Source organism: Balaenoptera ricei, chromosome 9, assembly GCF_028023285.1.
Source record: "Balaenoptera ricei isolate mBalRic1 chromosome 9, mBalRic1.hap2, whole genome shotgun sequence".
NCBI classification, from domain to species: domain Eukaryota; kingdom Metazoa; phylum Chordata; class Mammalia; order Artiodactyla; family Balaenopteridae; genus Balaenoptera; species Balaenoptera ricei.
The window spans coordinates 95,876,972-95,891,567 of NC_082647.1; the positions used below are offsets into that span (position 1 = coordinate 95,876,972).

General features: G+C 49.1%; 1 protein-coding gene across 4 annotated transcripts in view; it reads right to left on the bottom strand.

Moving 5' to 3' along the window:
* Positions 1–14,596, bottom strand: part of SRPK2 (SRSF protein kinase 2) — a 231,003-nt gene that overhangs the window by 13,570 nt on the left and 202,837 nt on the right. For 3 of the 4 annotated variants that reach the window (XM_059934136.1, XM_059934137.1, XM_059934138.1), the window contains 5 exons: positions 13,511–13,993; positions 6,499–6,599; positions 6,277–6,384; positions 1,366–1,435; positions 634–726 (listed from right to left, as the gene is read on the bottom strand). In XM_059934136.1, the coding sequence (XP_059790119.1) occupies positions 634–726; positions 1,366–1,435; positions 6,277–6,384; positions 6,499–6,599; positions 13,511–13,993 (855 nt within the window). Of the gene's footprint in view, positions 1–184; positions 278–633; positions 727–1,365; positions 1,436–6,276; positions 6,385–6,498; positions 6,600–13,510; positions 13,994–14,596 lie in introns of all 4 variants that reach the window. The other variant, XM_059934135.1, reaches the window with a different exon arrangement.

Genomic DNA, 14,596 nt, shown 5'->3' on the forward strand with positions numbered 1-14,596 from the left:
GATTGTTCTCTTACAAAATCCTTATTCCACAGATATCAGATGATTCTTTATTTCTTGAGGGCCTTCTTCAGCAGACTCCCCCAGCGGTAAGTCCAGATCTCTCTCCACTGCCCAAACGCGAACGCACAATTTCTCCTTTGGGAGAGGATTACGCTGAAAATTAGTGTTGCATAAATACCGTTACCTTTTCTGGTGAAAAACTCCTTGGAATATTTCCCCAACATAGCGTATTTTCGAGGGACTTTCCCCAGCAGTTCAATGATCAATGCTATGTGATCTGCATTGGGAAACATTGCCAGCAAAACAGAAACACACGACAATTTAATCAGTACACTGCATGCAGACATTGCCATCGCCCGCGCAGACAGAAACAGAGCGCAGCGTCAACAAGCAGAGCACAGGCTCTGCCCGAGTGGCCAGATTCAAGGCACCGCAGAGGAGCTGATGCACAGGGCGGCCGCAGGATGGCGCCAAGCAGGGGCTCCTTCTCGACTCTGAAGTCAGCACAGGAATTCTGCTGGGCTGCTTTTGGAATTTAGGAGAAAGGCCTTTGTCACCATTAATGCTACAATCAGCAGCTGCTATTCCATTTCTGTCTGCATCATGGCGCTTTTCAAAAAGAAGAGGTACTACCTCTGCGATTGAAGAATTCCCGAGAATATTTTCCAGATAGAGCAAAGTGCCTTGGGATACTGCCTAGCAGCTCTATGATGTGGGCTATGTGGTCTATGGAGGAGAGAAAAAAAAGGATACGGGAATGGGAGGGGCAGAGGGAAGAAGGATGGGATAAAAGAAGAGGGGGAAAAAATTGAAATTAGTAAAAAAACAGAAATAGATTCAAATCAACAATGTCTGCAGCACATCCGTGCAGAGGCTTCTGGGACTGGCAGGCCTCAGGCCCCGTCTGGAGCGTTAACAGTGACTGACGCCAGCTCACCCCAGGCTACCCCAGCATCGCAAGCAAATAAGCATGGAGATGGTCAGGTCTGCAGATGGGAATTCAAGCCAGAGTTCCCTGGTTTTAAATTCAGCCCCCAACAGGACAGAGAAGTGGGCAGCAGATCAGTGGACAAAAGGTCCACGGAGAGGCTCCGGGTTCGTCCGGCCTGTCCTCTCCCGGCCAGCTGGGCTCAGGCCTGCGGGGGCGGGCTGACGCCCGAGGGCTCTCCAAAGCGTCGCTGGTGCCAGGAGGCTCTGCCCAGTCACTGCAGCTGAGGGGGCTTCAAGCTCAAAGGGAAAGCATCTGAATTTGGTGCTTGAAAACCAAAGCACAGCTCTATTTTGGTGCAAAAAGACAATATTCTCCAGAAGTTCAGGACTCTCAGGAGACCCGGACTGAGGTATTCAGCAGGCAGCAATACTCACCTTCGTCTCTGGAATAGTCTTCCCCAGAATGCGGTTCAAACAAATAATCTCCCGTTGCCAGCTCAAATGCCTAGGATACAACAGATGACATGCTAAGCACTTCACAGAGACGGGCCCCAAGCCAGCAACTTTTTCTGGTACAAGAGACCTACATTTTATGAGGATCTGAATCAAACCAAAGAGTCTCCTGAAAGAGCTCAACACCAGGCTTTCTCTTCTTCCCAAAAGTTCAAAGAAGCTTCAGAAATATTCTTGTACCTCTGCTGCACTTTGCAGGAAGCAGCCGGGTGCAGGCGTGGCCAGAGCACTGCACTCTAATCTGAACAGCAGAACGAGGGCTCAGTCCAAGGTCCAGGTCTGTATGACCCCAGAGCCCAGCTGCAACCCGCAGGCTAACCTGGCCCTGGACCACGGGTGCGGCTGCTCTCCTGAAGCAAATACCTTCATGTCTTAGCAACCGGGGGCTCCTTTCAGCAACTCATCGTCACTTCATTCACTTCTGACTCAACCAAAGGACATTCTAGAACCAAAGAAGCCCCTCTTGCTCTGTCCCCTGGGGCCAGGAGGAGGCAGACCCCCGTGCAGCCCGCCCGAGGGCGGCCAGGAGAGCGGCTTCCGGGTTACAGGGCTGTGCCCACCAGGGTGCTGGGGTCGGGAGGGAACGGGAGGGGCACTGCTTTCCCACTGCTGCCACTGAGCCCACTTCCTTTGTTCATAAAATCATCTCAGGACTATGAGCTTTAACTTGCTAACAAGACATAAAAATGACGACTGCTATCGCTCTGTTGATCAAATACCATGCTTTTTTAAAAACATGTTTTAAATGAGAATTTAAAAGAAGTTTTAAAAAGAACAAGCTAAATCCCGTTTTTGGTTTTTCCCATACTTACTTCTCTTGTGCGTTGGATCTCACTGTTCTGGAGGCCCTCAGGGGCTGTCCCCGCTTCACCGATGCCTGTGGGTCAGTGGCCAGGGCACCGCCCGCTCCTCTCAAGGTACCGCCCTCCCCACGGGCGCCTCGATGAGCCCCACCGCAGCAGCCCACCCTCTGCGCTTCTGTCGAGGATCACAAGGCGTGGGCGGGCACCATAGGGGAAGTCTCGTCTGCCTGGGGCGGGGCCCCTCTCACAAACCCAGGTGGGCGCGCTTAGCCCAGGACCACATCTCTTCACCTTGTATTTTTCTTGTTTAAGAAAGGAGGGAAGTGGGATGCCAAGCCTGTTGCCAGCTACCCTGTGACGAGCACCAGTTCATAACTCGGGATCCCTGCCCTGAACCAGACCTGGGTCTGATGTGCCCAGTCTCAGCACAGAGTACGCCAGGCAGTCGTCTAGGGGCTGCAGGCCCTCCCTGCTCCACCCATCAAGCGATAAAGATACTAGGGCCAATCCCACATCAGGGTAAAACACCTCACATTTGGCCACAGGTCCATGGGGAACAAGTGGATGACACACTGAATGGCCAGAAGCGTCTTTCTCATCTGGGACACAAGCCAAGAGAAAAGGGTGAAACCCTAATGGAGAGAGAAGACCCAGAAGTCGCGTGACGCAGCCAGAGGGGAGCGCCAGCTGCTCTTCACCGTCCTTGGGGCCTCCCTCACTCTTCTAATTAATGTTCAAAACATTTCAGTCCGGTTGTATGTATTCCTGACGGCCTAGCACTAAGACATGTCCACTGAGTGTTCTCTGACAGACGACCATGTTGATTAACACCCATGTATTTCCAAGGAAACACAAGTTGAAATGGTTTAGAAGAAAAAAGGAAGAGGCAAGATGAAGGCTCCCCCGTCATGTTGTCGGGTTCTGATTCTCTGAAGCATGATGAGATTTTTCTTAACAACTAGGACACAGACAGCAGGGTAAACACACATCACAATGAAAACATCAGCCTCTGTACTTTACAACTTGCATTTATGCTGGCAACTATGAAACCATGAAAAATTATTGCCTTCAACTCAATAAGTTACTCTCAATATAACCTCTATTATTATTGTTTAATTTTTAATACTTGGGAACTATGTACTCTGTACTCGGCCCAACCGCCTCAGAGAGCTTTCCCTTGGACCAGCCTCTGTCCTCAGGCTCTGGGGAGACCAGATACCCCCCCTCCTGAAATGCCATCACCCCACGTCAAGTATCCCATTCTGAATAAATAAGGTCACGTATGCCTTCTGTGATGTGACCACTGCCGAGAAGTTTGGTGAAAGGGGTCAGACTGGCTTTTCTTGTCTCTACAGTGCTGACTGAGGCTCACCATGGAACCCACGGGAAGATGCCTATTCAGGGACTCTGAAACACAAGTGCAGAGCGACCAATGCCGGGGTCCACACGTAATTTTTAGATCATGCACACTTACACCTGGAGGGCTCCAAAGCTCAAGAAAAGAAAAAGAGATTCCACACCTGACACAGCCCAGCTGCTCTGCGCCTCATGGCGCTGCCCCCGCCCAGTGGTGAAAGCTCTCCCCCCTGCCAGCAGCACAGGCGCTTACCAGTGAACGTGGCTACCAGCCACCACTCTCGGCTCCACTAGCGTCTCTGTAAGATTTGATGCCCTTTATAACAAAGAACCCCGGGCTTTACCACCGAGAACAATCTGGAGCTTCACAACAGCTTGGTATTATGAATTTAATGTACCGTTACCTACTTAAACCTCAACAGCAGGGTGGGGTGGACAAAGACGCCTCACCTTCACCAGGTTCTCTACAAAGAACAAGAGGGGACCTCTCAGCCACGGCCTCCGGGGAGGGGGGAGTGGGGAATGAAGGCTTGCCCCCGCTCCCAGAAAATCACCCTTAAACTGATTAAAAAGAACTTCCTCAGCAGCCCTAGAAGTACCGAGGGGCCTTACGCTTCACTTCTTGGGAAGCGGGAGGCAAAGGAGACGGAGTGAGCGCTTCTCCGCGGGAGTCTGCTCTTGACGCCGACGCCACCGCCCACAGCAACTGCAGGGCTCAGCAGGGCAGGAGGCTGCGTGGAGGGGCGGACCCTCATCTCACAGAGGCCAGACAGAAAGCCAGGTATAAAACTGTACTGACAGCTCCACCATTATCCTACTACATCTGTGATCTTGTCCTATTTTTCTGGTTATATCACCAAAATTTAACACCCCGAATTAGAAGCACAGGATTTCAGAGCTGAAAGACTCTGCAGAGTGTAAACGAGGGCAGCCCCGATACAGCCCCTTCTGTGCTGCTGGGGAGGAGGAGGGCCTGACCTCACCACACCCTGAGGTTCAACACCCCTGCAGCTCCCACTGCTGACGGCGCCCCCTTCTGCTGACCTGGCCGCTGCCTCCCACTGCTTCCAGCCCCCAGCCCCCCTCCCCGCTGCCCCCCCCCCGACTCGCCCACAGGGAGCCTCACCCCTGCCCACACAGCAGGCCCTGCGTTCTAAGGAACCACGACACGTCCACCAATTCTCTCTCTCTCTCTTTTTTTTTTAATTTAAAAAGAGTTATTAAAAAGAAAAAAGGCTAGAGTGGCTACCGTCCCCCACCCCCTGGCCTCTGGCCCATGATCTCCGACCCCTGCCCTCCTCCCACTCTAATAACCTCCCTCATTCATAAGTCGGCCCCCCACCCCCACCCCCGGGCCGGCCCAGCCATCTGGTCTACCAATTCTTTTAACCCTCCTTTTCCATACCTAGCAAGGCAAGGGCTCAGGTTTTGATACTTAACTGAGAAACTTAAAATTATTCTCTGGCATCACCCATCAGAGCAACATGGGAACAGAAAGGCACACTGTTCTAGATCTGTTGGGCCATACTGGCTGCAAACTTGAAAAACACAGAACATCCCCTTTTTTCATGTTGTTTTAGCACGACTTGCTAACACTGCTATACTTTAGCATCAGAGGACACACCCAAAAGAAGTGCTACATAAATCCTTGAATAACAGACAATTACACTTACTCTGCATTGTTTTTTTAGTGAGAAGACAAGTACCAAGCTTTGCACACATGCCATGCCCTTTCATTTAAATATCAGAGGAGAATTTGGAGAAAAAAATGAGGAAAGCATGAAACCACGTGAAGCAAGAGACACATGCATCCCCTTTTCCAACAAAGGACTACAAAGCTCAGCCCACTAAGAGGAAGGTGACAAACTGACCAGGAAACAGGACCAAGAGAGAAACTGGAACTGGCTTATGGACGAGGGACCATTCGTGCTTATCGGTTCACAGGTAAGGAGTAGGTGAGAAGAGGCACTGGTGGGGCTGAGGAGAGTTTAGACACAACCAGACTTTTGATGCACACAAGTGGCAGTAAAAATGGCTACATCATACTGGAGAAACAAGAGGCATCCTGAGGCCCTGAGGAAAACCATCGCTGAGCTGCCTAAGGGAACAGACTGGCTAAACAGGGTACAGGCGGCTGCTGGTGCCTCAGACATGGCTGGACACAGCCTAGAGCAGTGAGCCACAACAGTCTCTAGATTTTGCTTAACAGAAGGAGAGAGATTAAACACTGGTATATGGGGAAATCCTCTCTCTCCAGTAAGGAGATAAGGTCTGTCAGAACCCCTCAGACAACCTTCCCTTAAATCACAGCTGTCTCATCTTCCTCCACAGCCTGAGTGAGGGGGAAAACTGCGTACAACCTGCAAGCTTTCAGGAGCCAACAGGAACTCCTTGAAGTCACTGTCACCACAGCGGAGGTCTGATTCTCGGGGCCGTGGGCTACAGAGGGCCTCGCGAGGTCGTCTCTCACAAGACCAAACCAAAACACACAGCAGGACACGCCAGAGAAGGTCTCTTAAGATACCCAAGGCAGCCACCTTCCCCTCACCCACCCCTCAGTGGACAACCTTCACGGTCAGAAAGCTTAGACCACAGGCCCTGGCGAGGCTGCCCCATCACGGGAACTAAAAGGATGAGCCTTTACACAGAGGAAAATGGCAAAGGTCGTGCTTACCATACACGCCGTACTCCAAATGTCAGCAGGGGTACTGTAACCTGCTCCTATTAAAACCTCTATGGATCTATACTGACGCGTCTGGATGTCTTCTGTGAAGTGTTTATGCTGGAAGGGAACAGACTGCATTACCGTGGAGGAATACAGACATCAAACGAGAGAAAAAGCATCTTCTAATACATGATCACAACCGAAATGTTTTAGAAAGAAAACTCTACTTACCACCCAACAAGCGTTTCCCAGGTCGGCAATTTTAACTCTAATTTTATCTGCATTCCGTGGGTCCAAGGGATTCACCAACAGGTCGGCTGCCCGGGTCTTTGCTGGCATGAGCAAACAGCAGGACAGTTAGTGCCCGGGGCAAGTGGTTTGCGTGGGTGCACACAATGCTTTTGCTGGGCACAGTCTCCTTTTCTAGAAAAGTGGTGGGTGATCATTTAGGCCTGGAATCCCGTAAGTTGAACTCAACAGAATTTAAATTCTTGGTCTCCATCTCCGGAAAATACTTCACAAGAGAGCAAATTGCCCAGAGACCCCATGGACACTGCCTTGCCCTTTCTCCTTTCTCCCCATCCTTCACCGAGCAGGTCAGCCCTGCTTGGTTCCCGCATCTTTTAGCTGCTCCTCATTAGGCCACGCCAGTTCCCTAATGGACCCCGTCTAGCTCAGAAGTGCGTTATTACTTAATGTGAGGGTAGAGAGAACGCTCCCCAGGGAGTGCCCATCCCTTCCTAAGTGGCCCACAGCCCTCACCTCTCCCTCTGCCTGGGCCGAGCACAGAGACCTCAAGAGTTAGATGATGGCCGATTAACAAATACAGATTAAAGGCAGAGACTAAACAATTCTGGTTTAGCTGTGGACAAGGAACACTCCAGAACAGAGGTCTCTTGAGACGGCCCGGGCCCTCTGAGGTCCCTCACGAACTTGTCAAATACTCAAGCCACTCTCAACTCCCAGGAACCCTGAGGAATTCTCAACAGTAGGCACGGGGCAGGGATTCTCAGGGCTGCGGGGCCAGAGAAGCTTTTCAGACAAGCACAGACCAGGCCTGCAGGAAGCACAGTTAACCAGGGGGCAGGGAAAAAGAAGAATAATGTGGTGAGGCCCAGACAGAAAATGCTGAAATGACTCAGCATCTCCATCAAACCTCAAACTGACCGGCAAGCTGGGATTTCTGGTAAAGATGAGATGTAACCATGGCTTTTCATTCATTTCAGAAGTAATTCTGAAATGGTACTCACAGACAAAACAGAAAAGCCCGCTCAGGGCAGAATATTAAACACCCTTTAGCTCACTCGAAGGTGGGCACTGCTGGAATGACTGTCCCTCCTCTGGGTAGACCCGTGCTGTGGAGCTCGGCACCCCAGGTGGGCGGCAAGGCCAGGGTGCATGCACCGTGAGCAGGACCCAGGACCTGGGGCGCCCACAGAGCTCCCCAGGAGGGGCCAGAAAATGCAAGAGAACTCTGGCAACGTTTTAACCCTCAAGACCTGTTCCTCAGACTTACGGATCAACCCAAGCCAGCCAGGCGCACACGTTCCCTTCCTGCTATCTGCCCTGCACCACGCCCCTCTGTATGAGGACGGTGATCCACAGGGAGGCCTCACCAAAGGCCAGGTGTGAGCCGAGGAGAAGAAACACAGGGAATCAGGAATGGTGAGAAGGACGGCAGCACAAAAGACCCACACAAAGAGGCAAGGTGTTCACACGGAACAGGGAATGGGCTGAGAAACCGAGTTCTAGAAGAAACATAAAAATGCCGACCCAACAGACAGATGGCCAGCACTGGAAATGGCTTAGATGAATCCCTCATGTCATTTAATAAAGGAGACTCGGCAGGCAAGAAAATGGAATGTGAGGTTTGCAGAACTGGATTCAAATCTGTTTCTACGTCTGTAAGTTACAAGACTCTGGCAAATGACTTAAACTCTGAGGCTCAGTTCTCAGTAAAGGAGGAAGAGGAAGGGACCACCCCTCCTCCACCAAAAAATAAAAATGAAAAAAAGACCAAACACAGGAGAGCTACAATAGCGCCTGGCTGGCCAGATCCAGGGGCTCCCCGCTGCCTGCCACCAGCCAGACCACCCTCTGAGGCCAGGGCTTCTAAATGGCCCGTGAGGGACCAGCCAAAGCCCCTGCGGCACAGAAAGGATGGGAGGCCAAGCCGTGGCTTCCAGCACCGCAAACCACTGAGATCAAAGGCCCGGCAGCAGAAGAGGATGAAGCGGCAGGTTCTGACTGAGTGAGCTGCCATCAAGGGTGCTTGAGTGGAAAGAGGGGATCTGAAACCGCCACCCTCCCCCAGTCGTTGCTCTAAAGACATCACACACGAATCACTTCAGCTAGAGGAAAAACACCTTAAAAACACAACATCACACATCTTCAGTACAGATCCTCCCCGACTTACGATGGGGTTATGTCCCAAAAAACCCATCTCAAGTTGAAAATATCGTAAGTTCAAAATGCATTCAATTACACATCACCTACCACACGTCATAGCTGAGCCTAGTACCTTCAACATCACTCAGGACACTTACGTTAGCCCACAGTTGGGCAAAAACAACTAACACAAAGCCTACTTCATAATAAACTGTGTTGAATATCTCATGTAACTTATTGCATCCTGTACTGAAGTGAAAGACAGAAGGGCTGTCTGGGCACAGAGTGGCTGTACGTGTGCCGGGTGTGCACTCGCGTGATCGCGTGGCCGCCTGCGGGCTGCGCAGCATCACAAGGTGGGGCCGTGCAGTGCATCGCTAGCCCGGGAAAAGATCGCAATTCAGAAGGCGAAGCACAGCTTCTACAGAATGCATTTCGCTTTCGCACCATCGTAAAGTCGAACCATTGTTAATTCAGGGGCCACCTGTACAGTTTCTTTGTATTTAATACCCCTCGTTTATGAGCACTAGACAAAGTCTCTCTGGTGACCTGCTGCTATCCTCCTAGTTCATGTCTGTGCGTGATTACCCAGCGCACAATGCGTTCCAAAAGATGCTAGGGAATTTACCTCAAAATTTTAACTGTATTAAGAACGCAAAGGACGTAAAAGAGAATCAGCTTGCACTTCTTTTCCCAGTGTGCTAGTTTCCTGCTCTAGGTAATCTGTAAAAGGTTCCCTGAGTACAACACTCACAAAGGCCCGTTTAAACACAGGGACGGTCACACCTGCTGTGCAGTCGTACGAGTTTTGCTTTGCCCAGAAATCAGATCCCCTCCCGTGATTCAGGCACTATTATGCAACTACCAGAGCTCTTCCCTGATCTCTGCTTCTACCAAGGAGGGAATGAAAAGTGGGGAGAGAGAGGCGGGAAGATTTCACTTCAGGAAGGGCTGGAGTCCTCAAGTCATTCTGATAAGCTGGTCTCTGGGTGGCACTGTGCTCATTACATCTGAGGTGATCCTAGGAACCAGTAAGATGGCAGCCAGTGGGGCCTCGGTGATGAAACCGCCATCATCACTCATCTGCAAGGCACTGTGCCAGGCCCACACTGACACTTTTATGTTTAAAACATCCTTACAAGGAAGGCATGAATACCCTCTTTTTATGCAGGAGATTTAGTACCAGCCTAAAGAAAGAGCAGAACTAGGAGATGTAATGCCCAAACCTGACCTATTTGTTCACAAATAGGTATTGTGAGTATTTACTGAGTCCCCTCTATGTGCCAGACGTTGCCCTGGCACTGGGAAGAGCATCGACAAGACATACAAGGTTCCGCCACCACACCTCAAATTAGGAAACTCACACACTCATTGGGAATATGGGTGATAAATAAAATGAATGATTCACACACCATGTCAAGTAGCTCTATATGCTAAGAAGAAAAACAGAGTGGAGAAAGGAGATGGCTACTGATGAGGGTGTCTGGCCACGGGCGGGGGTGGAGAGGGAGTCTTTTCTGAGAAAGTGGCCTTTGAGGAGAGGCCCGAACAAAGGGAGGCACAGAGGAGAGAAGCTCCGGGCAGAGAAGACAGCAAGTGCAAAGCGCCAAGAGGCAGAAACAAGCTTGCACCCTTGAGAAAGCTCAGAAAGAAGACAGTGTGGGAGGGGCAGAATGAGCAGGGGAAATAGAGGCGGGTGGGGAACAATATGAGAAAGAGCGCGGCCGGGACGGACTGTACAGGGCTGTAAGCTTTAGGGAATGACGCCTCTGTGGGTTATGCTACACGGTTGGGGGGCGGGGGGGATGTGCTTTAAAAAGCTCTCTCGGGACTGTTCCTCGGAGAACAGACTAGGAGCAACAGTGGAGTGAGAAGAGTGGAGTCATGTTCCAGCAGCCTAGCCAAGCACTGCCACTGACACGGGTCACTACTAGGTGAGGGGGAGAGGATTCAACATACACCTTGCAGGTACCACCCTGCTCCCAGGCCTTTGTGCTTCAGATGTGTTGAGCCCAGATACGTGCTACGGCTCCAGCAGTAATAACCCAAGAGGAACCCTCCTCTTCTCAACCTTCAGTGGCTACAAAACTACTCCAGGGAGAAGAGTTCACATCCTTAGCCTGGCATGTAAGTTCTTTCTCAATCTTCTCACCGTGGTCCCAGCTTTTCTTCTACTATTTCCTAACGTATACATTCTGCTATAACGACAAGGATCTACACAAACTCAGGAAAGGATGTTTCTCTTGCCTCATGTTCTTGTAGTACCTGGTGGCCAACTTCCAGTCTCTAGACCATACGCCTTCCATGTAGGAAACAAAACACCTCCCCGCGGGAGGCTGTTCACGGTTATCCAAAGACCAGGCTGCAAACCCAAGCCGAGTGCCTCCAAATAAATGACTGGATCAATGAAAAGGTCAGCTTGGTAAGAGACTAGGATCAGTGAAAAAAACAGACCTCCTATTTCTCCCTGATGCAATATTCACGCAACAGCCAGGGTGCTGGGGACAGAATGTGTGCTGGACAAAGTAAAATTCTGACTGTGAATGGGAAACGGTGGGAGAATGGGAAGAATGGAAGAATATAGTCAGGTATCACTGATTTGTTGGTTCATTACTCAATAAATGCTTATCTTAGCACTGAGTTAGATGCTGAGGATACAAAGATAGAAATACACAGCACTCTCAAAGCGTTTACCTCCTAGTGAAGAGGAAGACAGTGGAAACGAACAATGAACACACAGTGAAGAAAAGTCTGACCAGCAGGAAAAGAGGGGAACAAGAACTGGGACCTGCCAGGGGACACAGTGAGGACCCAACAAAAGAAAAGAGGTGTGCCCAAACAAACAGGAGGGAGCGCTCCAAGCAGGAGGGAAAGCATCAGCAAAGGCACAGGAGCATGAGCGAGCGTGCCATGTTCACACAGACACTTGTTATTATGTCTTAAAAATAAATGGGGAAGAGACTACGCTAAACTTGAGATTACTAAACCTTTTCACTGTTTACTCCATCAGTAAAAGATGTTTGAACACTCATTTCAATATATGCATGTTTATAAACTTTACATACTACTGTTCCTATATATTATGTACATTATAAAAAACATTTAAAAAATATCAATAGCAAAAATTACTTGGAGACATGGCCGACTCCAGCCTGGGGCAGGGAAAGTATGAACCTGGGCACATGGCTCTAGAAGAGCAAGGGGGCACCTGAGGAATAACGGGGTCTGTCAAAAGGACTTAAGAGACAACCTGAGGAGGCTCACACAGACCAAATGTGGGATAATCCTGGCATTAAAAAAAAAAGCTGTAAACGATAACACACAATTCGATGTGTTAATTAAAGAGAAAAAAAAAATCCATGAGTCCACAATATGAAGGAATGAGTGAGAGACTGCAGGGAGGGTGGTGTCTCTAGAAAGAGCATGAAAGCCTCCCTCCTTTCCCATACACCACGCCCTACACATCCCTTCCATCTGGATGTTCCTGACTTACATCCTTTTTTGATAAACTGATTATCCAGCAAGTAAACTGTTTTCCTGAGTTCCGTGAGCTGCTCTAACAAATTATCCAACCCCAGGGCAGCATCACAGAAACCTCTGATTTACAGCTGATTGTTCAGAAGCACAGGTGACAACATGGACTTGTGATGGATGTGGGGGGAATGCAGGGGGAGACCGACACAGTCTTGTGAGACTGAGCCCTTAACCCTGGGATCTGACACTGTCTCCAAGTAGTGTCAGACTTTACTTCAATTGCAAGACACCGAGCTGGTGCCGGAGAACTGTTTAGGTGGGGAGACACCCCTACACACATACTTGGTAACCAAAAGTGTCAGCAGTAATATGGGAGCAGAATGAGAGTAAAGGAGACACAGAGGTGAGTTTTTCCTCAGATGAGGCTACATTCCTCATGAAAGCATTTTATTTAGCACCTTGAAACCCTCTGGTCAGGGTAAAGGTAATAAACAGGAGCAGAATATGTCTGTCCAATTAAAATATATATATATATATATCTTTAGGATGACTAGTTGTGGCCAATGAGTAACAGAGAAGAAGGCTTTGCAGGTCTCTCAGCTACTGGAATCAAAGGGGCTGCAGAACATCTTGAGCTATTTGCAGGGCTGGCTCATCAACTGGCTCACCATGTGTTAACATTCTTGCCAGCAGAGGGAGCAGAGGAGGCTTCTGAGCTCTTCCACTGTGGGCCAGAACGGAAACCAACCGTGTGTGACACCCATGGTTTGCCTACTCAAGTCCCCTAGCATGCCACAAGGCAGAGATCTGTCATGTGGCATTCACCCTCAAAATCAGGGTTTGATATACATCATCATCACATTTAAACCCACACTGCTTCCTTTAAAATGTCAACAGAAGAGTCCTATAATCAGGAACAACTTTCAAAATAAAGTAAGACACTTCCTCCTCACTACAAATAAAGAGCAGGCACATTTTTCCTTGAATAGAAACGAAACAAAACAAAGAACCAAAAACTAAATATAACACTGTCAGGTGGAAGAACAAATTGTGAATTAAACTACACATGCTAAAAAGCTACAGGGGTAAGATGCTAGGCTTGGAAGGTTTCTGCCAAGGTATGATCACTAGCTAAAGACAGCAAGAAGGAAAAGAACTCAGAAATGGGATCTGATATGCAAAGAGGAAGAGAAAGCCTAGTGGCACAGAATATATTTTAAATTACATTAACTTACTCATGAGTACAAAAGTAATAAAATGAAAATGGTTAACGCATGCATACACGGCTTTACCATCTCCAGCCAATTCCCTTCACAGCATGTGTCAAGGGTATGACACTTGGGCCACTGAAAGCAGACACCTGATGGGAAGGGACACTTACTTTTTGGCAAATCCCCAGTGCTGGAGGCTGAAACTGTCCTGCTTCTGTCATGGGATGGACTGCTTTCCTCATGCTCGGTAAGCGGGGATCCCTCAGAAAGTGCAGAGCCACAAGCCACAGGTTCTAAGGGCCCAGAGAACAAGGATGTGGAAAACTCTGGAAACTGGGACTCAGAAATTTTATGTCGTCCATTTGGCAATTCACCATTGAATTGTTCGTAGGAGCTGCTATATGTGTAATCGCTCTCTGCATTCGGCTCATCGAGGTTATATTCCTCGGGGTTTGGGCAATCTTCCTCATCATCGTCTTCATCATCCAGCTGCTGTTCCAGTAAGAAGGGGCCATTCTCAATATGGCCATTGGTTTTGGGTGATTCTATCCAAGTAGGGTCTACGTTCGCGAGTTCCTGTTCAACATCGTCTTCATCTTTCTCAGTGTTTTCTTTCTCAGTGTCTTCTTTCTCCTCCTGGTCCTCAGCTTCACCTTAAAAAGTTGAAGGGTAAGAATTAGAACTTGTCACTCTCCTTAACAGAGTGCAGTAGGCACTTATCTCCTCCAACAAGAGACAAATTCAAATGTGCTAACTTCATGTGCTACAGAGCAAACCACCTCTTGACTCTCAGGGTAAAATCTTCAGGTACTCTAAATCTTATTTTTCATTTATTAAATAACTGGCCTACTCTTATTAGAAAAACTTAGCTCTTAGGGAAAATGGGCATAAATGGAGCTGTACTTCCATTTCTACCCTCTTCTCTATAATCTTCAGAAAAGGTCTGAGGGTACATTACTGTTAAGTAAAAGCTTAATTACAAAATGAAGGACAATCATTAGCATGATAAAGACACGGTGTTTCTCAGACGTTTGACATTTAAAAAAAAAAACTATTTTGAAATATTAACATATTTCTGGCACACATTTTACAAAGCAAGTACCAGACAGCTCCCCACGCTCTCCGATAAGGCCTTGGAGAGAACCACCTTCCTGTCTGAAGCACCAGCGCAGCAGCAAGTCGCCCTGCATGGTGACCTGGCGCGTCCCCACTGTGGGAGCTCCTGGGCTCCTATGCAGCCCTGTCTCCAGATTCCA